The sequence below is a fragment of the Miniopterus schreibersii genome, assembly GCF_964146895.1.
Source record: "Miniopterus schreibersii genome assembly, chromosome: 11".
NCBI lineage: Eukaryota > Metazoa > Chordata > Mammalia > Chiroptera > Miniopteridae > Miniopterus > Miniopterus schreibersii.
The window spans coordinates 1,143,526-1,169,280 of record NC_138111.1 but is presented as its reverse complement, the minus strand read 5'-3'; the positions used below and the strand labels follow the sequence as shown (position 1 = coordinate 1,169,280).

General features: G+C 58.2%; 1 protein-coding gene across 1 annotated transcript; it reads right to left on the bottom strand.

Moving 5' to 3' along the window:
* Positions 1 to 6,734: 6,734 nt before the first annotated feature.
* Positions 6,735 to 23,781, bottom strand: URM1 (ubiquitin related modifier 1). The gene is made up of 5 exons (XM_081151172.1): positions 23,685 to 23,781; positions 19,335 to 19,405; positions 10,662 to 10,743; positions 9,316 to 9,364; positions 6,735 to 8,968 (listed from the first exon to the last, which is right to left on the bottom strand). Exons 1-5 carry the CDS (start codon positions 23,717 to 23,719, stop codon positions 8,900 to 8,902), a joined length of 306 nt encoding a protein of 101 aa, XP_081007298.1. The 5' UTR covers positions 23,720 to 23,781; the 3' UTR covers positions 6,735 to 8,899.
* Between the last annotated feature and the right edge of the window lie 1,974 nt (positions 23,782 to 25,755).

Sequence of the window (25,755 nt, the reverse complement as noted above, 5' to 3'; positions counted from 1 at the left end):
GAAGCCCCGCCCCCGCCCGCCACCCCGGCCAGGCCAGGTTAGCACCGAGAACAGGCTCCGGGCACCCAAATCCTGCTCTTTGTCTCCAGATCGGCCCCGGAGTCCTCCCCCTGCCCTCCTCCCCTTGGCTCCCCCCACCCTGCTTTGGGGTTGCCAAGCAACTGTGGAAGGGTAGCTGAAATATTTTCTTTATTACAAGCAAAAGCAAGACGGCCCCAGGCCCCAGGAGGGGACAGGGTGGGGGCTGGGGAGAGGGTACCTTGTGCTCTGGGGGAGTCGGGGTCCCTCCGTGTGCCCGGGCACGGGTGGTGGGAAGACGGGGCCTCAGAGCCCGGGAGAGGGTGGAGGGTGGAGCGGAGCGGCGACTGGGGCAGGGGCGCAGACACCGGCCCAGCCCAGGCAAAGCCGAGAGCAGCGCCCAGAGACCCAGCCCCGGCCCTCGCCCGCCACCCGCCCGCCAGGCGCCGGGCCCAGTCGCTTGTCTCCTTTGGGCCCGAGTTTCCTGCTGAGGAGGGGGTGGCAACGTGTAATATCTCAGCTAATGCTCACAGGAGCCCCAGGAGACGTCGGCTTTCCCATTTCCCCGGTTAGAAAGCGGAGTCCGCGAGGCCTGACGCGATGCGCCCGGCAGGGAAGAGGCAGGGGTGACAGACGCCCTTGAGCCCGAACTCGTTTCTTTCATTATTTATTTTCATTTATTTTGTTTTTTTAAAAAATATGTTTTTATTGATTTCCGAGACAGGAAGGGAGAGGGAGAGAGAGAGAGAAACATTAACGGAGAGAAACATGGATCCGCGGCCTCCCGCACGCTCCCTGCTGGGGATCAAGCCCGAAATCCGGGCCTGTGCCCCGGCCGGGAATCGAACCTCGATCTCCTGGTTCATGGGTTGACGCTCAACCACTGAGCCACACCGGCCGGGCCCAAACTCTTTTTCAAATATCAGCTTTACGGAGAAGTAATTCACATACCATACAATTGGCCCATTTAAAATGGACAGTTCATCCTGGCTGGGTTGGCTCAGCGGCTAGAGTCAGCCGGTGGCCTGAAGGGTCCCGGGTTAGATCCGGCCAAGGGCAGGTACCGGGTCGCAGGCTCCATCCCCGGCGCCGTGCGGCAGGCAGCCAGCGGTTGGAGCCCAGCGCCCAGCGCCGGGTACACGGTGTGTCGTTACCGGATCGCAGGATCCACGCCTCCGCTGCCAACAGAAGTCAGCACCCTCTAAGGCCCAGGCTTTGTTCCGGGCGCTGGGGGCGTGAAACGAACAGGACGCGATCCCTGTCCACGCAGGGCTGACATTCTGGAGGTGGGACCGGCCAGCCGGCCGGCCAGAGCCTTTCAGACAGTGATGCGGGCACTGGAGACCCGGCACAGGCCACGGGGTGGAGGCGCCCAGGCTGTGTCATGAGGGCAGAGGGCTCCCAGGGTCCCCTGAGTGAAGGCAGTGGCCTGGCTTCGCCGTCTTCTGAGGCTGGGGGGGTGTCCGATCGTCAGCTCATGTCTGAAGGCCGGCCGCTCAGCTGGTTATCATGTAAGAGCCCTGGCTGCCCTCAGAGGACTTAGTACAAGTGGGTGACTGGACCCCGGAGCAGAGGGCCTGGCGCGGGGGAAACACCGAGCCCTGGCGGAGCTCTTTCCCCTACGCCAGCTGTGGGCCAGGCTTCAGGGGACATCTGGGAACAGGACCCCCGGGTTGGAAATATCTGGCACCGAGGTGCAGCCTGACCGACCTGTCCTCACATTTGCTCCCTGGGCTCCCGTCTGCCCCGCTCCGGGCTTGAAGCCACAGGGCGAGGGCAGCTCCCTTTTAGCCGCTTCAATGGGCCCCACCCACAGCCCTGCCTCTAGTTCCCCACCTGGAGCCTCCGCTGATCGCCTGTGCCCATGGGCCCCAACAACTCTTCACTCATTCATAGTTTCCATTGATTACGTTTAGAGAGAGTGGAAGGGGGGAGAGAGAGAGAGAGAGAAAGGCCGGGGATCCAACCTGCAACCCAGGTGCAGGCCCTTGATCGGGAATTGAACCCGGGACCTGCAGTGCTCGGGCCGACATTCCAGCCACGGAGCCGCACTGGCCAGGGCTCCCTACACCTGTTTTTTCTTTTTCTTTTTTTTTTTCCCCCCCAAGAGAGCATTTATTTGGTAAAATTACAGAGGTGGAAGAAGTAATTTCTAGAAGAAATGGGCCTAGGAAACAAGTTGTAGAAGCTAAGGAAGGGCCTTTGGGGCTTGAGTGTGAGGAAGGTGAAGCTAACGTGCCTGGGGGGGGAGGGAGAGCGCTGGGTCCTCCGTCCTGACGGTTTTAGGGGAGGAGATTTTAGGGGAGGTCCCAGGGGAAGATCAATAGACTAACCAGCAGCTCCCCAGGTGTGTCCTTTCAGGGTGTGGTCCCCACTGGTTGGTTGGTCGGCGCCAGGGCCGGGCGGGGCGTCATTCGATGCAGCTGGTCCTGAGGTCAGCGGTGGCTGGTTCTGCTGCTTTCCTGGGCCTGGGGCTGGACTACAACTGAGGCCCAGGTGTTATCTCTGGGGAGGGGAGGTCAGGGGTCCAAACCGCAGGGCCAGGGGTAGGCTAGGGGAGGAAAGGCCACCCTGGGGGCACGGTCCCACCCTACAGTTGTCCTTACTAGGCACCCGGGGCTTTGCACCTGGTGACCTTCTGTACCTACATCTGTTTTTTCATCCATCTGTCCGTCTGTCCATCCGCCCACTCATTTACTAATAACATTCACTCATTCACTCATTCATTCATTCATTCATTCACTCACTCAAGAGATGTTTATTGAGCATGTCCTTTGAGCCAGGCACAGTGTTTGTCAAATGCCAGCTCTAGGGGGGTACAGGGGGGAAATGGGGGACATCTATAATAATAAATAATAAGCCAGTGCCGGGAGGAAGCACATGCTTAGCTGGCAGTGTGGACCCCTCTGCCGCCTTCCTCCTGAGACTTGGTGTCAACAGGGATGGTGGAGGGAGCTGAGGCCGGGAGCGCTGAGCCTCGTGTGGGGGGTGCGTGTGTGTCGGTAACGATACAACTTGACTGCGAGATGTGCTTGGATCCTCCCAATGCCACAACCATCTCCAAGGAGGCGGGACCGGCTTGACGGCCCCATTTCACAGAGGCAGTAACTGAGGTTCAGTCTACGGGAATTCACGTGCCCCGGGGGTTTCCCCACGGCCTCCCTGCGGGAATGAATCGCTGATCTGCAATCCTGGAGAACTACGCGAACGCTTGTTACGGGGTTTTCCTGAGGCTCCGCTTCTTCCGTTGGCGCCGGCTGGGTACGTGTGCGCCTGTCCGCTGGATGGGTGTGTGTGTGTCTCTGTCCGTCCACTGGGTGGGTGCTCCTAGGAGGCAATTCCAGACTCTTCATCCCCCCCCCCAGCCTCCAACACACATGGAGCACACCTCGGGTGCTCACTAGGTATTGCTCATTGCCAAGTGACTTGCCTAAGGCCACCAGGGCTGTTAAGTACATAGTTTTTTTTGTTGTTCTTGTTTTTTAAATATGTGTTTATTGATTTCAGAGAGAGGAAGGGATAGGGAGAGAGACAGATAGAAACTTCAATGATGAGAGAGTCACTGACGGGCTGCGTCCTGCGTGCCCCCCACTGGGATGCCCAAAACCTGGGCATGTGCCTTGAACTGCGATCCGGGTCATGGGTCGATGCTCAACCACTGAGCCACGCTGGCCGGGCAAGTACGCAGTTTTGTGTCCTGCTCTGATCACCTAAGCCCAGGACACCGTCAGCTCTGCCCTGCAAACCAGCGGGGGCCGAACGGGTCTCCTCCGCCTGGGCCAGCTTGCCCCACCCCCCCACTCTGCACAGCAGCCCTAGCAAACCTTTAAACCTGCAAACCTGACCTTGGCAGACCTTTTAGGATCCCCACCGTGGTTAGGGGAAAATCACAAAGCCTCCCAGTGTCCCGCAGGGTCGGGCTGGGTCACCCCAGCTTTATCTCAGACTTCCTCTGCCTCTCTCTGCCCCAGCAGCAGCCGAGCCAGATTTTTCTTTCCCAGAACCCACCGAGTTCCTTTTTCTTGTTAGCTTTGGAAGGGCTGTTCCCTCTGCCTGGAACAGTGCCAGAGCCAGCGCCCCCCACATTCACCTAACTCCCCACTGCCCAGGGTGCCCCCCCAGGTGACCTACCTCCCCTGTGCATCTCCCTTGGGGACAGCTGCTCCCTGCTGAGTCCCTCCCCAGCACACACACAGTAGGCATTCTATACGTATCTGTTCAGTGACTGGCAGCAGGACCCGCCTTGTCCCCTCAGTTTCCCTGGGGGTGAGAGGGAGGAGAATGAGCCCCTTTCTGCCCAGGACTGTGGGCTTTAGAGCCCTGGCATTCCCCAGAGGCTGGGGAGCCCTCCTCCTGGGGTGCAGCTGACCAACCAGCCAAGGGTTCTCTGGTCACACAGAGACCACCCTGGCCAATGCACAGACCACCTTGGCCACCCAGCAGGGTTGTTCCTGCCAGGCCGGGGTGGGGCCAGGGGGTGTGGGGGGCTGTTCTGGAGTTTTGAGGATGCATTTATGTCAGTCCCCTCTGTACCTGGGGGGTAAAGGCTGGGGAGACTAGTGTGCAGGGCTCCCTCTCATCGAGTTTTACTCCCCAAAGCCACACTTCTTGGACTTCTGTAACAACTCCCAGAGGTTACGGGGTTCACTTTTAAGTCACCAATGGATAGTCCAGGACTGACTGGAGGGAGGGAGGGCACCACACCAGGCCCTGGGGGCACAAAGATCGGTAGGACCCACTTCCTGAGTGAGCAGGGACACGCGGGTGGTGACAGTTCCTCGGGCGCAGGTGGTGAGGCGGCCACAGGCTGCGAGGAAAGGGGGACTGTCGGGCAGGGGCGCTGGGCCCCGGAGCCCTGGGGTGGACCAGGGCAGGAGGTGTGGGAAGACGGCCACACCGCCCTCCCCTCCGGGCGTGAGGCCCGGAGAGCGAGGCTGAGCTGGGGAGGGCCGGGCGGCTCCGCCAGCAGCCGGGGAGCCTCTCCAGGAGATGGGGGCTCTGAGCTGGACAGAGCCTCTGCCCTCCTGGGGCGCCTGTGCTGGAAGAGGCCCCCACCCCTGCCAGAGCTCAGGTACCTGGGCGCCTGCAGGGTGCAGGAGGTGCCGTGGGAATCAGGCCCCGGTCCCTGCAGCCTGCAAGTGGGGGTGCGGTCCCTGGAGATGGCACCTGCAGCCCGGGGCCGGGGTGGGGGTGGGGGCGCACGCATCCCTCCGACGCTTCAGCAGGGCCTTTTAAGGGGTGACCCTCTGACCTCCAGGCTGTTCCTCTCTCCCTCCAGCCAGAAGCCCCCGGGGCAGGGCTGAAAGCAGGAGCTCCGGAGGCCCGGCCGCGGTGCGGACCGGAGGCGGGGGCTGCGCCCTGAGAGCCCGAGCCCCCGCCGCGGGGAGGCTCCGTCAAGGCCAGGAGCCCGCACCAGGTCCGCGGGGCGCAGGGCCGGACGCGGTGCGGGCGCGGGGGGCGGGGGCCACCGGCCGGCGGCGGGGGGCGGGGCGCTGCGTGTGGGGCGCGGGCGGGGGCGGCGGCGAGGGGTCCGGCCGGGGCAGGGGGGCGCCCGGGGAGGGGCAGCTATGTCTTTAAGAGCTGCCCGGGCGCAGGTTGCAGCTGCCCGGCCGGCCCGAGAGACAGCGGAGATTCATTACCCGCCGACACAATGACCATTGACGGCCCCGTGGCGTTATTCAAATCCAGTACCAATTGCAGCCGAGCCCCTTTCTGCGCGCCGGCCCGTATTGTCGCGGGGCCCCCTAAAAGCCCGCCCCGGCCCCGAGCCGCCAGAGGCGCCGCCGGCCCAGCCCCGCGCCTCGCCGCCCGCGCCCCGGGCGGCAGGTGCCCCGGCGGCGCCCAGCGCTCGCGGCCGCGGGGGAGCCGAGTGCGGGGCCCGGCCCGGGCTCGGAGGCGCGCCGGCCTCGGCCCCGCTTTCCGGGGTCCCGGCGAGCCCGGGGAGCCCCGGCTGGGGGCGGGGAAGGGGGAGCCGGGGCTCCCCGGGCCTGGCGGAGGAGAGAGGTGCCCCCACCCGGGCGGCGCAGCCCCAACGGGCCCCTCCGGGGACCCGGGCGCGAGGGGTCCCCGCCGGGGCCGCCTTACCGCTGGGCGCCCGCGCGGCGGGGACGGGCTCCGGGCCTCCCGGTCCTCCCGGCCGTGGCTCCCGCGGGGCCGGGGCCCTCAACTCAGGGGCTTCGCCGCTGATTGTCCAAACGCAATTCTTGTACGAGTCTGCGGCCAACCGAGAATTGTGGCTGGACATCTGTGGCTGAGCCCCGGGCGCGACGGGGGCGGGAGCCGCGGGACCCTCGCTCGGGGCGGCCGGCGGCACGCGGGTCCCCGCCGCCGGCCCCCCCTCCTCCGCGGGGCACCAGTCCCGGCCCGGGGCTCCGCGGGCCATCGCACGGTGTCCCCTTTTCCCAGTTCCGGCCGGAGCGAGGCTGGCTCGGGGCGGCGGGAACGCGGTCCCGGAGCCGCCGGGCTGCCGCGGGACCCGGAGCGAGACGCCGCAGGAGGTGCCCGCTGAGCCAGCTCGTCCCGCGCGGGCCTCGCCCGTCCCGCCAGCGCCCCGAGCAAAGGCCGAAGCCGACCCTCCGGAGGGACGGATGGCGGAGCCTCCGCGGGCGCCGCCGGGGCCGCAGGCGCGGGGAAGGACGGCTCCGGCCGGGCGCCCGCGGGCTTTGGAAGCCGAACTCGGACGCGCGAACCCTTTGCATTAAAGACAAATCTGCGGAGCGCGTGGGGCTTACTCGTTTATTTCCTTGGAGCGCGGTCAGGAGCCGCCTGGGGCGGCGGCGGTCGGGCACCGCCGGCGCGGAGGTCGGGTCACCTGACCCTCAGGCTCGGGGCTGGAAATGACCCGAGACGCCGGACGGTGGCTCGGCGGCGCCGCACCCGCGCTGCTGCGAGGACGTGGCCGCCCCGCCGCCCGGCACTCACTAGGGCGCAGCCGAGGAAGGGACGCCCGTATCTACCCCGCGCCCCAGCGCAGGTGAGAAAGGACCCTCCTGCCCAGGCCCCAGGACTTGGAATCCTGGGTGGGTCCACCGGCCACTGCAGCGGGGCTGGCGGCAGGGAGAGGTGTCCAGGCCACAGGGACCAGGGGCCCGGCTGCGCCTCGAGTCCCTTCTGTCCGCGGCCACGGAGACCTGACCTCGCACCTAGTGTGGGATGGTCGAACAGCCTCTCCAGGCAGCTCTCTGGACCCCAACACTTGCCTTAATTTGCACCCAGACCAACTCCTACCAACAACCCCCGCACGGCTGCCTCCACCCACAAGGTAGCAGAGGGCCTGGGCCTGCAGCGCTGGGAGGAGCTCCAGGGGGTGTGGGTCCCCATGCTCCAGAATGACGGAGCACACGTCCCCCACACCCCAGCACACTGCTGGGCAACCAACCGGGGCTCATCCCCACATTGTGAAAGTCCATCTTAAATTACTGACATTTGGTGAAAAGCAAGGTTTTGGGCAGGATGAAGTTAATGCCCCTAATTTTTTAAATTTATTATTGTTTTGAGGTCTCCCTCCAGCAAATAAAGCTTTTCTCCAGGTCATGGGAAGGAGGGGCTCAGCAGTCTTATCTATGCCACTCAACTCCCATTCTGGGTGCTGGGCTGCTGGCTGCAGCTGGTGGGACAAAGCCTGGCCTGGGACAGACGTGTGCGGAAGTGCTTCCTGGGACCCAGGCTGGCCAGCTCAGACTGGCTCTGCCGGCCCCTTCTCCAGGCAGCCCTGTCAGGTCACCCACCCAAGACAGGCTGGGGAGTCTGGGTTTCACCGCTGCCCCCAGTCCGGGTGAAGGGCAGCTCTGACAGCCCTGGGTGGAGGCAGAGGCTGGACCAGAGTGGCTGAGGGGATGTGGGTGCCCTGGTTTCTAAGGTTAAGGCTCCAGGCAGGGCTAGAGAACCGCCGCCTGTTATTTGCCCAGGGCCAGCTGTTGCAGGCACTGCGGCCTCAGGGCTTCAGGAAGGCATGGGGGGAGGGGAGAGCCACGCTGCCTACCAGGTGCTGTCTCCCCCACCCTGCTGCTTGCAGGAGGTGGGAAGGGAGATGTCTACACTTGTGACGTCAGCATCAGCCCCAATTTCAGACCCTATGGTCATTCAGTTGCTGATGAGGAAACTGAGGCACGCTGACCCTCCCAGGACTCTATCTGCCAGTCCAAGGCTAAGCCTCCTTCCTCCCTCCTCTCCAGAATGGGCGGCAGGCAGCTTTTTGCTGGGGGAGGGTCTCAGGAGCCCATCTGGTGGCCTGTGGGGGGGAAGGCCAGCCAGGGTCAAGGGCTGGGGATGGGGGGAGCAGGAGGAGGGGTGTGGTTGGAAGAGCAGCTGCTGGGTGGGGGGGAGGGGGTCTGCTCTGAATAGGGGACCCCAGCTGGGGTTCCATAATGATATCAGTGGGGGACAGGCAGAGCTCTCTGCTATCCAGATGGGGAAACTGAGGCGGGAGTCCTCCAGTGTTTGGGAAGGGAGGGGCTGCCCAGCAGCTGTTAGGACCACTCATCTTCCCCATGAAAACACTGACCTGGAGCCCGAGCACCTCATCAGCGGTCATTCAATGTTCAAATTGAGACACAGGAGTGGAAGGCAGCTGGGTCACCTGGCCCCTGAGCCCCCCTCTACTCTGGACAAACCAGAGGGGAACCCTCCCCCACCCCAGCTGCCAGGAGAGGGTGTTGGGCTCTGGTGCCCGCCCGCCTGCCTCCCCTGCTCACTGCTCACGTGCCTGCAAGAGGCTCATTTTAGCACCTGGCCTCCTTTCCCTGCCTGGAGGGAGCTCAGGGAACAGAGCAGGGAAGAGAGCAGCCGAGGGGGACAGGGAGATCTGGACGCAGGGCCCAGGGGGGTGTCTGATCGTTCTCTTCTCCCCACCCCAAAGGGGTCCAGGCACAGAGAGGGGTCCTCAGCCACCGTGCAGCGTGGAGATGAAGAGGACGCTGTCCTGGTCCTGAAGCTGGTAGTCCAGCTCACCCTGGGCCAGGAGAGAAAGGAGGAATCATCAGGCCACTTTCCCAGTTTCTCCCCAGGTGCTGGGAGGGCAGGGGAGGAGGGGTGCACCTGGCTGCTTTGGGAGAGAAAGATAAAATCTACCAGAAAAACAGGTACCCTGTACATTAACTAGCAAATGTCCAGGACGGAGGGCAGCTCACCACTCCCTCTGCTTCCCCTCGGGTGGGAGACTGAGCAGCCCGTTTGGAGACTGGAGGGGGAAAGGATTCTTCACAAATTGAAAGGCCCAAGGCTTTCCTGCTACAGTGGTGAGGGGAGGGGCTGGCAAGGTGTCCTGAGGCTGGGAGGGGGGTGTCCCCAGGTACTGACCAGCAGCTCCCAGTCGGCCTCGTTGATCAGCACCAGAATCCCCGGCCGCCTGTGGAAAAGACGGTGTGAGCAGCAGGGAGGGGGGGGCAGGGGCAGCGGGAGAGGGGTGGGAGGCTTTCCTCCAGGGGCCCGGGTTACAGGTCTCCCAGGAAGAAGAGGTGAAAGTCTGACTCTAAAGGAAACACAGTCAGAGGGTCATGGCCTTGGGGCCACGTGGAAATCCCAGCCCCACCTCCTGGACCTCAGGCAGGTCGTTCTGTTTCTCGGTGTCAGTTTCCTCAGCTGAACATGGGGCAGGTTACGGCGCCTTCCCCACGAGGCCTGTGCAAGGATGAGCTGGCATGATGGGTGCTTGCCTGCCAGTCTGTGGTATATCTCAGCTCTTCCAAAGCAGGGAAAGCCGATCGTGGCTCCAGCACCCGAAGCCCAAGGGCAGCCCTGCCTGGTGTGAGGCAGGGTAGGTGACGTTGGGACAGGCACCTCAGCCTGGCTCCTGATGGCAGTGGCCCAAGGAGCACTGCTGTCCTTGGCAGTGGCCTCCGTGACTGCCGGAGCATGGCTCGAACCAAGGGCGGATGGCAGCCTTAGCACCCAGGGCCTGCTGGTGGCCTCTGCTTCAGGGCCAGTGACCGATCCCACAGAGACCTGCCCGCCACCTTTACCCCTTAGGCTGCCTGTTTTAGAAGGGCCTTCTTGGCACTTGGGACCTGGCTCCTTGCCTAGGAGGCTGGGCTGGGCCTGGGGAAGATACAGCAGCTGTGGGCTGAGGTAGGGGTGCCTCCAGCGAGCACAGTGACTCCTCAGAATCCCAGACCTCTGCTGTCCGACACAGCATCGGTTAGCCATGTTTATATTTAAATTACCATGAAATAAAACTGAATATTTAGTCTTCAGCCACACCAGCCACACTTCCAGGGCTAAACGCGTTTGTGCCCAGCAGCTACCATACTGGACAGCAGATACAGAACATGCCCATCATCACGGAAAGTTCCAGAGGTCAAGGAATGACAGGGACCCGGGCAGCTTCTTTTCCTTGATTCTTTGAACAGAGAGGGTAGCTGAGGCCCAGAGAAGTGAAGCAATTTGCCTGAGGTTCCACAGTGAGTCTGTGGCAACCTGAAGGAGGAATCCATGTTTCTGGAGAAAGTTATGTCTCCTGACCTGGGCATTTGAAAAATCCCCAACAACCCAGTGTGGTAACAAGGAAACTGAAAGCTCTTTTCCCAGACGGTCCGGGGTGATAAAGGAGGCAACAGGACATGGAGAGGCTGTGGCTGAACGCAGAGCCAGGGGCTCCGACCTTTCCTCTGCCCGCCCCCCTTGGGGAAGGGAAGAAAGGGACTCACACGCTGTCTCCCTGGATGAACAGCTCTGGCCGCTCTTTTAGCAAATTCTTCTTGATCCAGACAAGGAGGTTCCGGATGTCCCCTGGAGAGGGAGGCACAGAGCAAACTACTGTCAACTCCAAGCTATTCCTGATGCCCAGAGCCCTGCCTGCACCTGAGAGGAGTGGACACGGGGTTCGGCTCGGAGGGCCTCTTTTAGCCAGGCTGTCCTGCCCCTGAACCAGGGGATTCCCAAGGTGGGGAGGTGGGTTAGTGGGGCAGGGGCCTGCCAGGGAGGTCTGCAGGGAAAGTATCACCTAGCACTACCCAAGGCTTGACGAGGCCATGGGGATGCAAGGCAGGAGCTGTCACACTGCAGGGGTTGGGAGAAAGACCCCCATCCTGAGCCCTGACACTGCTGCACACAGGCTCCTGAGGGGGCCCTGGAGAGCCTGCCACCTCTCCCCACCCCTCCCTCCAGCCGGTCCCAGAGGGGAGGACCTACTCGGCTCTGGAGGGTCTGCATATATTTCCCTTTGTGAAGGAGAGAAACAATCACTGAGCTGATACCATCAGTTAATTTCCTCCAGCGGAGGGAGGGAAGGATCCTTCACTGGCTGACAAATCACTGCGAGACCCCCCCCTCATAGAGCCCTCCCCACCTGGGGCTGTGGGCAGGCACTCTGAGGAGGCAGGAGGTTCAGGGTCGAAGGGCCTCTGTTGCTTTCCTGGACACTGACGTCTGCTGCTTTGTGGTTGTGGGACAGCCACCTAGTCTGCACATCACACAGAGGCTCAGGGCCACTGTCCCCAGGGTTGCCTCTCCTTTCCTAGGAGCAGGGTCCCAGGCCCGCACACTGACACCTGTAAAGCCCTCGAATGCTGTGGCTCTCAACTACCCACTGCTCACAGAGTGTCTCCGGAGGTGGCGGAGCTCCTTCCCTCCCTGAGACAACTGAGGACTGAAGGCCCTGGGAGAAGACAAGCGTCTAAGAAGCCAGCAGAGGGCTTGGGGCCTCTAAGTCAGCTGGAGAGGGGCCCAGCCAGTGCCTCGGATTCTACACTTAGAGTCAGAGTTCTGGCAGTCAGTGAGGGAAAGGCTGCCTGGGCAAGGAGAGAACTGGCTCTTCCCGCTCTAGGCCCAGCAGCGTGTCTCTCTCTCTCTCTCTGTCACACACACACACACACACACACACACACACACACGCAGGACCAGCTGTGGAAAGGGCTGTAAGACACTCTCAGCAGCCTGCATACTTCCCTCCCAGAAAGCAGGCAGACAGGCTGCACCCTAGACAGACAGGCTCACTCTGCTCCGTGCAAACGTCCCTGGATCAAACACCAGAAGAGCATGGGCCATGGGCAGTGTCCACGGACTGAGACCACTTTTCAATGTTAATTCTACTTTTAAACAAAGCAGACTGGAGTCCTTGTGGTCCCCGGGGTGGGCAGGGGACCAGAGTGCTGCCTCCAACTAGCTGCAGTCCATTCGGACTCCTGGCTGTGTCCCTCCCGAGGCTGGGACTCCAGAGGTCTCCCCTTGGCCTCCATCTTGGCACTGTCTGGTGGGCTGCCAGCCCATTCGTCTTGTGGCCGCTCGATAGAGCCGCAGAGCCTGACACATCCATCAGCTGGCCTGGCGGGCAGGGCTCCGCCTGTGTGCAGAGGCACCAAGAGGGACAGGAGTGCCTGGCCTGAGGGCCACCAGCTGTACCTCCAGGACCCTGGCCACCCTGCCCAGAACCAGACCCAGCTATGTGAAAGGAGGGGCTTCCACTTCACTCTGGACAGGCTGGGGGCGGGGGGTAGTGGTCATGTCAGGGTCATCAGAGTGATGGCACCATCGTGGATCCCAGAGGGGTGGGCGGGGTGAGTCTGCGGCCGGTGCCGGCTCATTTATCATGATGCTCCTCTGTGCTGAGGTCACCCCCTCCCCTCCTCGGCACCCCAGGCCTGCCCACATTCTTGATAACCTGTTACCATGGTGAGGCCACCACACTGCCATCCTCATTGTTCCCCACGCCTGGATTTGGGGGTGGGGAGAGATGGGACTCATGGCAGGCTGCAAGGGCCACTAGGCCCGGCCCCAAACACCCCCCAGGGACATAGCGCTGGGCTTGCTGAGGCCCAGACAGTATGCAAATGGCCTCCAGGCCAGATGGTCGGCTCCCAAAGGCACCCAGGGGAGGGTAGGAGGGAGGTGAAGCAGAGTCAGGGCTGGGGCTTGAGGATAGCTCTGGGGAACCTCACTTTCACCTTCCCATGTCCTCCTGCCTTCCCCCGTGACAGGGTGGTTTTCCTCCTGGGGCCCCACACAATCACTCACCAGGTAAATATTTACTGAGTGACTACTATGTGCCAGGTCCTAGGGAGCCAGCGGTGAGCAAGGTGGACACAGAGCCTACCCTCATGGAGCTGACAGGCCAGGGGGAAACCAGGCACTACTTACTTAATTAGCAGTGCTAAGCGCTATCCCCTCTGTGCAGGATCAGGAAAAGCCTTTCTGAGGATCTCAGCACTGAAGCCGAGGCCTGGAGGATGAGTCAGGTAGGATGGTAGCGTCCCAGGCAGGAGGAGGAACACGGGGAGACCCAAGGCAGGAGGGAATCGCAGGTTCAAGGTAACGGAACAGAGCAGGCAAGACAACTGGCATGAGCAGTAGCCAGGGGCCAGGTCCCACGGGGCACACGAGGGCTTGAGAAGGGGCCTGTTCTGGAGGAGAGCTCTGCCTCCCCGTGAACCCCAGGAGCATTAACCAAATCTGTGCTCCAGGGCGCAGAACCCACCCAGCCTGGGGCGGTGCTCCATTTCTTTTGAAACCTGGATCAAGATCCAGTTCAGATGGACGGCGTCACCAGTGGTGGGGTGTGTTCTGAGGACCCAGCACTGGCCGCAGCACACGGCAGGACCTCACACACAGCCCTTGGCTCCATCACTTCCTAGCTGTGACCGTGGGTAAGGGTCCCTGAGCCTCAGCTTCCTTCTTTGCAGAATGGGAAGGGTGAGGATGTCTCATGGTGCTCCTGTGAGGACCGAGTAAGATGATTCCTATCAAGCTCCCGGCACTGTGACCAGCACATCGATGCTGTAATTCTATGATTCAGAAGAACCTGTACCTTCTGCCCTCCTCTCTTGATGCCCTGAGCTTCTTCTACCTCTGCCTGGGGGGCCTAGCACCCTGGGGATACACTCAGACTGCTCTGGAGAGTGGGGTACAGTCAGTCAACCATTAATCAGACGGCGCTGGGGCTGGCTGGGGGGTTTTGTGGGATTCACTACCTTTTTTTTTTTTAACCCTCATCCGAGAATATGCTTTTTTTTTTTCCCCCTCCAAGAATATGCTTTTATTGATTTTAGAGCAAGAGGAAGGGGGGAGAGAGAGAAACATCAATGTGAGAGAGAAACATTGATCAGTTGCCTCCCATACATGCCCCAACTGGGAACTGAACCCGCAACCTAGGTATATGCCCTGATCAGGAATCGAACCCGCAACCTTTTGGTGTATGGACGATGCTCCAACCAACCAACCAACCAACCACATGGCCAGGGTAGATTCACTGCCTTTCCATCAGGAGCTGGAGAGGGTTTGGGAGAGTGGTGGCAGGGCCCCAGACACTGGCGGTCTCCCCATTTCAGATGTTCAGCCCCCTACGATGCTGCCAGGACAACCCAGCTGGAAGGAGCCGCATCCGAGGCCGTGGGTGCTGGAGGCCAGACTGCCTCCGGGCACGCAGCCCCCGAGGACGGGGAGGAGCACCCTAAGATGAGGGTTACCGTGCAGGAAGCCGCAGGACCTGGCCTGCCCACCTGGGGAAGGGCAAGTGATGGGAGCTGCTCGCTGCTCTGGGCGGAGTGGTTAAGGGTTTGTCTCTGGAGATGGGAACTGTGAGCTAAAGGCCGTGGATGGGAAGTCACTTCACCTCTCTAAGCCTCAATGTCATCCTCTGACAAATGGAGATGACAATCCAACCACCAAAGAGCTGCTGTGAGGATCCAGGCATAACGCTAGCAGAGGGCCCAACACAGCATCAGACACACAAGACAAATACACATTTATTTGCCCGGTGACTTAGAGCCCTCATCCTCTGTGCCGCAGAACCTCCTGAAAGCTGCTGGCCACAGCAGGCGTGCCCCTTAGAGGGCACCTAAAAAGGCTTCCACCAGAATCCTCACCCTGGAGGACTTGTCCCCATCTGGGAACACCAGCCACCCACTATGGCAGGGCCCCCAACAGTGTCTATCCTCGATTCTCAGGCTGGAAGAACACAATCTCAAGGTCTTATCAGATATTGAATCCTGGCTGCAACAGACCCTCATCCAGCCTCTCTGAACACTCCAGGGAGAGCTTATTTCCCAACCAGAAATCTATCTTCCTGTCACTCCCACTGAGCCCGGATGGCCCATGGGGAGGGGACCACGCCGACACATGTCCCCTCATCGCCATTCCTGCCATGCAGATCTGGGAGGGATAGGGCCCGGGTCCCCCAAAACTTCTCTTCCATAGGTTAAACCACTCTGGTCCCCACCAAATCTACTAGGCTCCAAGACAAGGCTCTTCTGGGAGCCCAACCCAGGCCTTAGCTGAAAAGGGACAAGAAAGAGCTGGGATGGGGGAAATAAAAGAGAAGAGAGGGCAGAGGGAACATCAGAGGGGCCATTTACAAGTGAATGGGATAAGAAAGGAGCAGTTTGTGGGCTACACTGGCCTCAGAAGGAGGTTTACAGATGTGCGAAGGGACGCTCCTCATTGTTTAATTAAGCAGAAAGTGGATCTTTTCAAAAGCAATTTTGCACAGGGACCGGGAGGGGTGGGGATGGAGAGGATGGCGGTGGGGAGGGGATTGATGGGGAGGGGATCTGCAAACAGGCCGGAGAGCAAAGAAAGGAACAGCTGGCCCCAGAGAGGCTGTGAAATGCATAACAAGCAGTTTAAAGCTCCCGAGCTCCCTCCAGCTCCTGCCCTCCCGCGTCAGCCACCCTTTAGTACAAGGGCAGGGCAGAGGAAGAGGGACAGGGAGAGGTGAGGCAGACGCTTCTCCTCCTGGGGCAAGGGCAGGTAATGCCCATGCTGGGGCAGTCTGTCCACCGATGGTATTGGTTTGCTCCAGGCCACTGACAACCATGCATGGGCTGGAAGCCTTGAGGTGAAGGGATCCTTGAAGTATAAAAGCCAGCCCCCAGGGGCCACAATGCCCAGAGCTAGTGGGTACCCACCAATCCCAGCCAACCAAGGAGGAGACCTGTTCCATGGAAATGGCTATTAAGATGTTCCCCTACAAGCACAACTTCTCCCTGGACCACCGTGCCCTGCTTCCCAGAATCATATACTTGATCTGAAAGCAACATTTCCAAGCTGCAGATGTCAAATAGATAACCAAGTCAATGAAGGTGAAATCTAGCCCACCCTCCCATTTTACAGATGGTAAAACAGAGGCTCACAGGAAGAAGGGACTTGCTACTGTGCAATGCCAGGACTCCTCTCTTCAGTCCCACCCACTCTGGCCTTGCCCACACTGTTCTCCCAAACTGGACAGGTTGGAAGTTACCCCTGGCCCAAGACCCAGGGCTCTGGAGTTCCCTTGTTTGTGAAACTTGTCACAATCCATAATCTTATGGCTGCTCTTTTCTCTGCTGGAGTCTCCAGGACCTACTTGGCCAAGTGGCAGCCCCTGGGCCGGGAAGGCTGCCAGACGACAGATCTGGGCATGGTCCTCAGGAAAGAGTAAGGCTCTCCCAGTGGTAACTGTTGGGCTCCCGAGTGTCAGGGTAAGGCCTGGTAGCTGCCAACCAGCTCTGTGGCTGCAACGTGACCCAGGCCTCTGGGCAAAGCAGGGCAAAAATGGGAACCAGAGGCAGAGTCGCAGCAAAGGGCCCAAAGACTGGGTAAAGGGGCCGTTTCAGCTTCTCTCCCCTGCTTCCTTTCCTTTCATCCCAGAGAGGGGAGGCTAGGCCCCCACCTGCCCTGAAAGCAGCAGATGGAGGACGTGGGATCACAGACCTGGTTAGCCCACCCTCCCTACCTGAGGAACTCTGAACAGGTCTCTCCCTTCTCTCTTGGTTTCCTTGATGACAGATAATATCTACAGGGCTCATTATCAAGTCAAAATACGTAACTGTTGAAAGCATGAATATAAATGAGTGAAAGTGTAAAAACTGGAAAGCACACTGCATGTGCGAGATGCTACGTGGTTCAGGGATAAATGGCGATGGGTTAGTGGTACCATGCAAGGACTCAGAGACCCCGAAATCCAGTTCTAAATCCCAGCTCTGCCATTTAAATACCTGTATGACTTGGAGTAAGACCCTTGACACCTGAGTTTGGGTTTCTACTTTTTAAAAATGGAATAATGATATGCCCTGGCTGGTATGGCTCAGTTGGTTGGGTGTCTGGTATATCGAAAGGTTGCCGGTTCGATTCCTGGTCAGGGCACATGCCCAGTTTGTGGGCTGGATCGCTGGTAGGGGGCATGCAGGAGGCAGCCGATTGATGTTTCATTCTCACATCAATATCTCTCGCTCTCCCTCTCCCTTCCTCTCTAAAAATCAATAAAAAATCTTTAGGAATCTGTGACAATTACTTGCACAACTAGTTGGGGCTTTGCCTACCATGCCAAACTCAGCCTGTGCCCTATAACACTGAACTTCTCTCAGTTCCTTGTCCACCCTGCGGCTTTTCACTGGGGGGAAGGGGGGGTCTCCACAAGTGCTATGGGCTTTGCCTGGAGCAAGCCCCAGACACTCTGCTGCCCCTCCCATCTACTGGGCTGGCCCCTTTCCATCCCCCAGGACTCAGGCTCCAGGCCTCCTCTAAAGAGTCTTCCCTAACCACCTGTCATCTCCTCCAGCACCCTCTTGTTCTCATGCCAGTGACGACCACCTGTACAGTTACACACATATGTATACATGTGTGTATTTACTTATCGATTACCTGGCTCCACTTCCATTACACTATGAGCTCCATTGGGGCAAGAACCACATCTGTTTCACTAGCACCCAATACCCAGCAACTAGTACTGTGCCTGCACACAGGAGGCACTCAAAAAACATGTGCCAGCTATAGGAAAAAATAAAGTACTGACTCCCATAGCTGGCATTTACTGAGCACTCGGCCAATGAATGAATGAAAAAGGTAGGAACGATTAAACTTAGGGGCATTTGTGCCATGCAAATGCACGGGAAATAAATCATAACTTGTGATGTTTTAATCACTTCCCAGCCAGGTCTTCAAGGCTGGACCTCTGAAGCTCCTTCTGAGGGCCCCTTGTTCCCCCCCAAAGTCTGCACAGCCATCTGTCAAACTAAGAATCAGTCACCTCATCACCCAGCTCTCCCCCCACCAAGGACACACAATCCCACAATCCTGACATTTCACCCCAGCCTCATGCCCACCACCAGCTGAAGGGGGGCTGTGTCCTGTTCCTTGGTGAGTGTCTCCAGCCTCTGAATGTGGCACACAGATCTGCCCTGTGCCACTGTTCCCTGAACCGAAGGAGGACCAGAGACTGCCCCAGCAGCCAGAAAGTCTGGGCAATAACTGTCTGACCCCTGGCAGGTGCCTGTCCAGTCCCAGAAGGATCCTGTCGGACCTCACTAGCCATTCTCTCCTGCCCGCCTCCAGGACCCTCACTCCCCTGTCTCCTCGTGACTGACTCCCTCTTCTCCCCTAAAGCCCTAGGGGAGGTGGGCCCTCGTTCTGGTCCGAGGGTCCTGAGCAGTTTTCTCTGGCCAGGACCCCCTGCAGGAACCTCACAGCTGTGACGCCAGCCCCTGCCTCTACGCTACACTGATGTTTACCCAGCTGGACCTCTTCAACCCCCCCCCCCAAACCCCCTCCCCGTTTGAAGGCAGGGACTGGCTCTCATTCTCGGCTGTCTCCCTGTGCCTGGTACATGGCCTGCCACACAGGAAGCGCTCAGTATATGTTTGTGAGAGAAAGATGAACAAGTATTTAAATGGACAAGTGATAAAAGCCCATTGTCTCCCTCGTCAATCTCCCTCCTCCCACCTCCTTTTTGGCTGGGTGTTTTCATCTCATCTAAATCCTCTTATCGTAATTCGAGCCCATCCGCATTGCTCCCTTCTCCGCGAAGGTTAACACCTTCATGAGAACATCTCTGCTGCCATGTAACAACAAAAGAGATACTCCTCTAGCCCTGGCTGGGTAGGTCAGTTGGTTAGAGCGTCATTCCGATACGCCAAGGTTGAGGGTTCAATCCCCAGTCAGGGCACACACAAGAAGCAACCAATGAATGCGTAAGCGGAACATCAAATTGATGTTTCTCTCTCTCCCTTCCTTTCTCTAAAACCAATAAATGCAAATATTTAAAAAACTAAATTAATAGAGATGCTCCTGTTATCAACCCTGAGAGATAGGGATCACCATGCCCACTTCACAGATAAGAACACTAAAGCTAAGGGAGGTGAGGTCACTGGCCTAAGGTCCTAAGGGGACTCACACCTAGTCCGTCTGAATACAGAACCTGCATTCACAAAGACAAAAGTACTACACCACCACCCTCCTGCAATGCTGGCAGGTCTCAGAGAGGATGCGGGGAGGGTGCTCTGGTGATCTCTGTTCCTCCCTCCCTCCCTCTGGCCAGGAAATCTGACCCATTCCCACTTGAACAGGGTTCAGTGACCCCTGCAGACTCCTGCCCAGTGTACCCGAGAGGGGCTCAGACAGCCCATACTCACAGGGCTCCTCCCGTCCAGGCAAGGTGACCTGATGCTTCTTCACACCATCAAACAGGAGCTCCGCGCCACCTCTGCAAAGGAGGGCCAGAGAAAGACAGCCAGGTAAGCTCCTGCAAGTACCTTGCTGAGACTGAAAATTGAGGGGGCAGGCACGAGAAGGCCAAGAGATGCAGAGGTCCAAGGTTCAGGAACTCCTTGGGTACCAGTGACTGATTCTCAAATGTGGCTTTCTGATGTGGTCAAGTAGGATGTAAATCATTTTGACCAATAATTGAGTAACCAAATTTGCAAACTGTTGTTTTTACTCCTCTGCTTTCTTTTCTTTTTTTAAAATATATCTTTATTGATTTCAGAGAGAGGAAAGGAAAGGGAGAGAGATAGAAACATCAATGACGAGAGAGTCATTGATCCTCCTGAGCCTCCTGCACGCCTCCAACTGGGGATTGAGCCTGCAACCCAGGCATGTGCCTGGACTGGGAATTGAACCCTGATCGCCTGGATCCTAGGTCAATGCTCAACTGCTGAGGCACGCCCGGCTGGACACTCCTCTGCTTTCTTGAGGCAGCTCAGCATCCAGGTTCAGGTTTGATGCTGTTAGCCTCGAGATGGAGACCAGCCTCCACCTCTGCCTGACACCCAGACCTCGGGCATGTGACTCCATGCTCTCAAGCCTTAGTCTTTCCATCTACAAAGTGCTGAGAAGCCACCATGAGTCACGATGGACTCTGTATGTATTGAGGGGTTTCCTCTGGCCAGGTGAGGGTTTGGAATGTCCCTGCTGTGCCAACTACTGCTGGCCTGGTGGGGACACCACAGTGCTGGAGGGTAAGAGATCCCACCAGGTTTAGTGATTTACAAGACCATTCTTCATCTCATTTCATCCTCAGGAAGTAGGGGGAAGGCAGGTATCATTAACTCCACCTGAGGGAGAAGCAGAGGACTGAAGAGGTTGAACCATTTGTCTAAGGTCACAGAGGCAGTAGCTGAATGAGGCTCTGAATTCTAACTGGTTTCTGCTTATCCCCAGCAGACTTAGAGGGAAAAACCAAGACTCCCCAAAGGTCAGAAAGCCCCTTAAGAGCAGAGTTTGGTTCACTTGTGTGCCAGCACCCGGACAAGGGAAGACTGGCTCAGCAGAGATGCTTGGAGACAAGTCCAGGGGCCAGAGCTTATGATGCTGACACCAGGGCTCTTTCAGGGCCCTGCACTGCCTCTCCCTCTGGGTCTCCTGACTCCATCGTAGACTTCATGTGGATCTTAACTGAGAAGGCCTCAACAGACCTTTGACGGATGCGAGGCCTCCTACCCCACCACCCTTTCCCAATCTCAGAGAACAGAGATGTCCTGAGACATCCCACAGGGAGGCAAAGGCAAGGCAAGCATTGTCATGGGGAAAACATGGGGCGACTGTCATCCAAACAAGGTCACGCTTTGTTGATGCAGAAATGTGGAGGGGGAGAGGGGGCCCATCTGTGGCCTCGCGCGGGGCCATGTCAGCTGCGAGCCTGCACAGAGCCTCCATTTATCCCCTTCCAAGAGCCCCGTTCTCTCCTGGGTGGGGGGTTGGCACATGCAGCAGCTGGGGTGGGGGAGGGCCACAGGCAAGGGGCTCAGGAATTGGGGGTCAGAGAAAAGGGGTGGGAGCAGGAGGCACTGGAGCCCAGGCGAACAACCAAGAACAGCCAAACCTGGTGGTGCCAGGCTCAGGGGCTGAGGCTGCTTGTCCCTTTACAAACGGATGAAGGGAGGACCAGAGAGTGACCTGTCACCACTGGGCTCAGTAGCTCACCAAAAGAGGGGTTTCTGCTGTCAGCACATCTAGAGGGGAGTAAGGCGTATGTCCGGCCTCTGGAGTGATGCAGAGAGGCAAGCAAGAGACATATTTTGGCCCCAGAAGAGAACCAAAGCCAGACTCCTTTATGTCTGACAGAGCTGGCTCTTCAGAGTCAATTAAGGAATTACATCTCAAGACACCTCACCTTCACTCCACTCCCCAATTATTGGTAGGAGTGTTTCTTGGTACAAGTGACTGGTATAGACATTCCCAAAATTGCCTTCACTTTTTCTAGTTTATCATCTTGTATTTTATATGTTTTTTACTTTTGTTTATTTGCCCTCTACTGTTGGAAAGCAAGCTGCCTAATACAAGGTCTGATACACACACAGTAGGCACTCAACGTGCCGTGAGTGAAAATGCCCATTTCTCCCACTTCTCTAAATTCAGTGGCATTTCTTCCTTTTGCCAGTATCTCCCAGGCTCAAGGAGAAGGAGGGACCCACACATCTGCACTGCAGGAATAAAACACACCTGTACTGCATACTCTGAATCCTGTGTGACCTGGGAAAATGCTCTGCTAAAGAGAATTCAGGAGGCAAGACAAAGGATGGCAGGACTGGTCACTGACAAGAGTGAGAAAGGTGCAAGTGGTCTTTTGGAGAGTCTATCAGAGCTGGCGGGGCTGAGAGGACGTCACTCAGGGGGAAGAGGCCAAGTCCTCACCCAGACTCTTCAAGGATCAGGGTGGCGCTCGGGGACAAAGGGAGAGGATGGGCAAGGCAGCTTCTTTGCAGATGTGTTCAGGTTCAGAGTGAAGGGTGAAGAGAGTCTGCTGAGAGATGTAGGAAAGAAAGGCCAGGGAGAAAAACATGCATGGAGACAAGAACAGAGAGAGACGGTATGTGGGTTTGGCATGCACATTGGGCATTCTTGCTTTCCTGAGAAGCTGTGATCCTCATGGGACACTGTGGTGGTGGATGGAGGGAGGTGTTAGGTGGGTAAATGGATGGAGAAATGTTGTCCTGCCTTGCTGGGACTCACTGTTGCTCTTGAGGGTAAGGAAGGCTGAGGCTAGAGATGGTCAGGCCAGAAAAAGGGTCATTAAGCTCATCTGTAAGCTCTGCAGGGCAAGGGCGATTATCTTCCTCACATGAATTCCCTACTGCTGGCAGACAGAAGACATTTCTGATGAACAAATATCGTGTCTGACTCAGTGAGACTGAAGGGTTAAGCTGGCTGTAGATAAACCTTAACACTGGTGGTCTGCCGGGTTTCCGTGTTCAGCTCTGCTGTGGCCTATCAAAGCCGTAGGGACCCTCCTAGAACCTCCAGGCTACGGGGGCCATGGCTGGGCGAAGGGTCAGTGAAGCAAAACAGTCAGGAGTCCAAACCAGTGTGGTTCTCATTAGACCCAAGGGGCTAGACGATGTCATCAACCAAAACGCACTTAACATTCATGAGACTGCCTCCTTCTAAGGGGCAGAAACGCTGCACACTGGCGAACATGGACAGAGTTCTATTTATCTTTGTATCCTCAGTGTCTGGCTCACTGCCTGGCACATGGTAGGCACTCAGTAAATGACTAGTGAGTAAACTACCCAAAGAAAGGAGAGCATGAAGGAAGCTGGGGGCGTCCAATGTAAGGGAAGGCATTTAGGGACAGAGGTTTTGGATTCCCATTCCAGACGTCTCCTTTCACATACGCCTTGGCTTGTTGATCTTCACACACACACACACACACACACACACACACACACACAGACTCAGCTTCCACAGGACTCTGGGAATTACACCACCCATCTCTTAGGGTCTCAGTTTCTTTTCCTGCTAAGCTCTGGCCGTTTCTCTCAGCTCTGAAATCATATGTAGGGGACAGAAAACAGGGGCTCGAGGAGCCCTCCTCCCCAGTCTGTGTTTCTCCGGGGGCTGGTTCGTGCGCTCCAGTCCCTGCACTTTCGGCTGGGCGCACCGCACTGTCAGGGCCCGCCGCCTCCACTGTGCTGTCTCATCCCCGAGCCTCCACCTGGGCTGCGAAGGCACTCAGCGGATTCACTGAACGTCCCGACAAGGGGCTCAGTCAGGTTCTGCTGAACACCCCCAAATCTTGCGAAAGAGAAGAAAGGAGTCCCGTCTTGGCCACACATCGCACGAGAATCAAGGCTTCAAGAACCGCGTGCGTGGACTGGCTGCCAGAAGGAAAGCGTGCAGGGGTGAAGGGCGGTCCTTCTCGCTTCTAGGAGGCCAGGCCCCAGACACGCGCGCCTGGGCCTGGGCCTGGTCCAAAACGGGGCAGGCGAGGAAGCGGGGGAGGCCGCCTGCTAACCACCACGCCCTCGGAGTCCCGCGGGGCGCCGGGCACCGAGAGTGTGCCGACGCCTCTCTCCGCGGACTTACGGGCCCCTCGCCAAAGGAGACCGAGCCCCTCAGACCCTCCGAGGCGGATGGCGTCGCCCAAAGAAAGGCGCCGGGGACCTCGGAGAGTCGGCGGTGAGAGGCCCCGAGGCAGGGGGAGAGGAGTTCCGGACCCGAAGACGTCCATCCTTCCCCACGGCGCCCCCGACTCTGGGACTCACCCGAACTCCACCTCCACTGACAAGGGTGCTGCCATGTTGAGGAAGCCGAGGTCGCGGGAAACTACTTTCAACTTCCGGCGCTCCCGTCCCACTTCCGGTCGCCGCGGGCGGAAGAGGCGGTGCCCAGGGAGCCGTCCTCCTCAGCTATTGGAGAAAGGCCCGGAGTGGACGGAGAAGGGAAGGTCGCGGCCGCTGGGGGGCGGGGCTTGTCCGCGTAGGGGCGGGGCTTGTCCGTGCGGGGCGGGGCTTGCCCTGCAGGGGCGGGGCTCAGGCCGCCGGGCGGGGGGCGGGCCCGCGGCTGCCCCGCGCCGAGGCTGAGCCCCGCTGCTGCTGATCTGGGGTTAGTTGCACAGCTCTGCAGGCCGCACACCCACTCTCCTGGATAAGTGACCCCCCAAATCTTTATTCCCAGCCCAGCCATCTCCCTCCTGAGCTATCCACTCGCTATCCAACCACCTCTTTCGTTGTCCAGTTGGGTTTAACTCATTTTTTTTTCTTTTAATCCCCACCTGCAGGTATTTTTTTCATTGCTTTTTTAGAGACAGTGGGAGGGAGAGGGGAAGAGACACACATTGACTGGGTGCCTCCCGCACACCCCCCGACCGGGGCAGGGAGCGAACCTGCAACCCAGGCACAGGCCCTTGACCGGGAATCGAACCCAGGACCCTCCCGTGTGGGCCCACGATGCCCAAGCACTGAGCCACGCCAGGATCTGACTCATCTTGCAGATATTTCTTGCACGCCCTCTGTGGACCAGGCATCTTGGTGGGTGCCGCGGTGAGTGGGATGGACAGGTTTCCTGCCTTAGGGCGCTCACAGTCTCTTGACTCTGATCCAGCAAACATTCCAGCCTCACTAATAAATGTAAAAATCTCAAATGGGAAGAAGTGACCCAAAGTTATCAGAACTTGAAACGAAAACAGACTGGACCGGAGTAGAGTTAACTAGGTCGATGTCTGGGGATAGGAACCTCTGGGAGCATCTCTCCTCTGTGGAGGAGAGAAAGGGCAAAGGCCATGGGCGGGACAACATGCTGGGTCACCAAGACAGCAAGGTGAGAGTTGGAGAACAGAGGACCTGGCAAGAGATGAGGCTAGAAGGGTGGGCAGGGACCAAATCATGCCTTGTGGGCCAGGTAGGCATTTCAGTTTCTATTCTAAGAGCAATGGGGGAGGCCTTTGAAGGGTTTTAAGAGGGGGTGACATTATTAGAACTATGTTTTAAAATATCCTTTCTGGGCCCAGCTGGCGTGGCTCAGTGGTTGAGCATCCACCCATGAACCAGGAGGTCACGGTTCAGTTCCGGGTCAGGGCACATACCCGGGTTGTGGGCTCAATCCCCGGTGGGGGTGAGGGGTGCAGGCAGCAGCCAATTGATGTTCCACTTTCACACATCGATGTTTCTCTCTCTCCCACTCTCTCTGAAAAAGCAATGGAAAAAATACCCTCTAGTGAGGATTAAAAAAAAAAAAATCAATGAACTATTTTAAAAAATATGTATAGATGTGTGTACATATATATGTGTGTACACACACCCATATATAGCTCCCCCAGGGAGCTGCCTGGTTCATCTTTGATCCCTAGCTCATGGTATTTGTACTATACATTGCAGGGGTTTGGTAACTGCTCAGTGAATGAATGAATAAATGAATGAACACTCGTCATTCCCCTGCTCAAAGTCATTTAATGTCTTTTCTTTGCCAGTGAGACAAGGGTCTTCCTAGAAGGCATTCAGAGCCCTTAGACTGAGCCTCTGATCCCAGCCTACCTGAGTTGAATATCTTCTGACCCTGGGAACACCCCCCTCCAGCACCTGAGAGCTAGGCAGCATTTAAAAAGCTTCATCCATTTCGTAAACATTCACTGAGCACCTGCTAAGTGCCAGGCCCAGGCGTTGGTGCTGGGAATGCAATGGTGACGGAAACCAATGGTGGTCCCTGCCCTCCAGGGGTTGATGTTCTAGGAAACACTGATGACATGGGAAAATGTAAAAAACAGACCACACAGTGCAATCAGTGTAATGAAGGGGGAACACAGGGTTGGGGGGACCCCCTGTGGGAGCAGGAGGAGGC

Bases quoted from the DNA above. Each gene is read 5' to 3' on its own strand.
- URM1 (XM_081151172.1), bottom strand. From the start codon at position 23,719: ATGGCAGCACCCTTGTCAGTGGAGGTGGAGTTCGG. The intron at 10,744-19,334 runs GTGAGTATGGGC...CTCCCTCTCCAG, and splicing joins GCCTGGACGGGAGGAGCCCT to GGGACATCCGGAACCTCCTT. The intron at 8,969-9,315 runs GTCAGTACCTGG...CTCCTGGCCCAG, and splicing joins AGGCCGACTGGGAGCTGCTG to GGTGAGCTGGACTACCAGCT.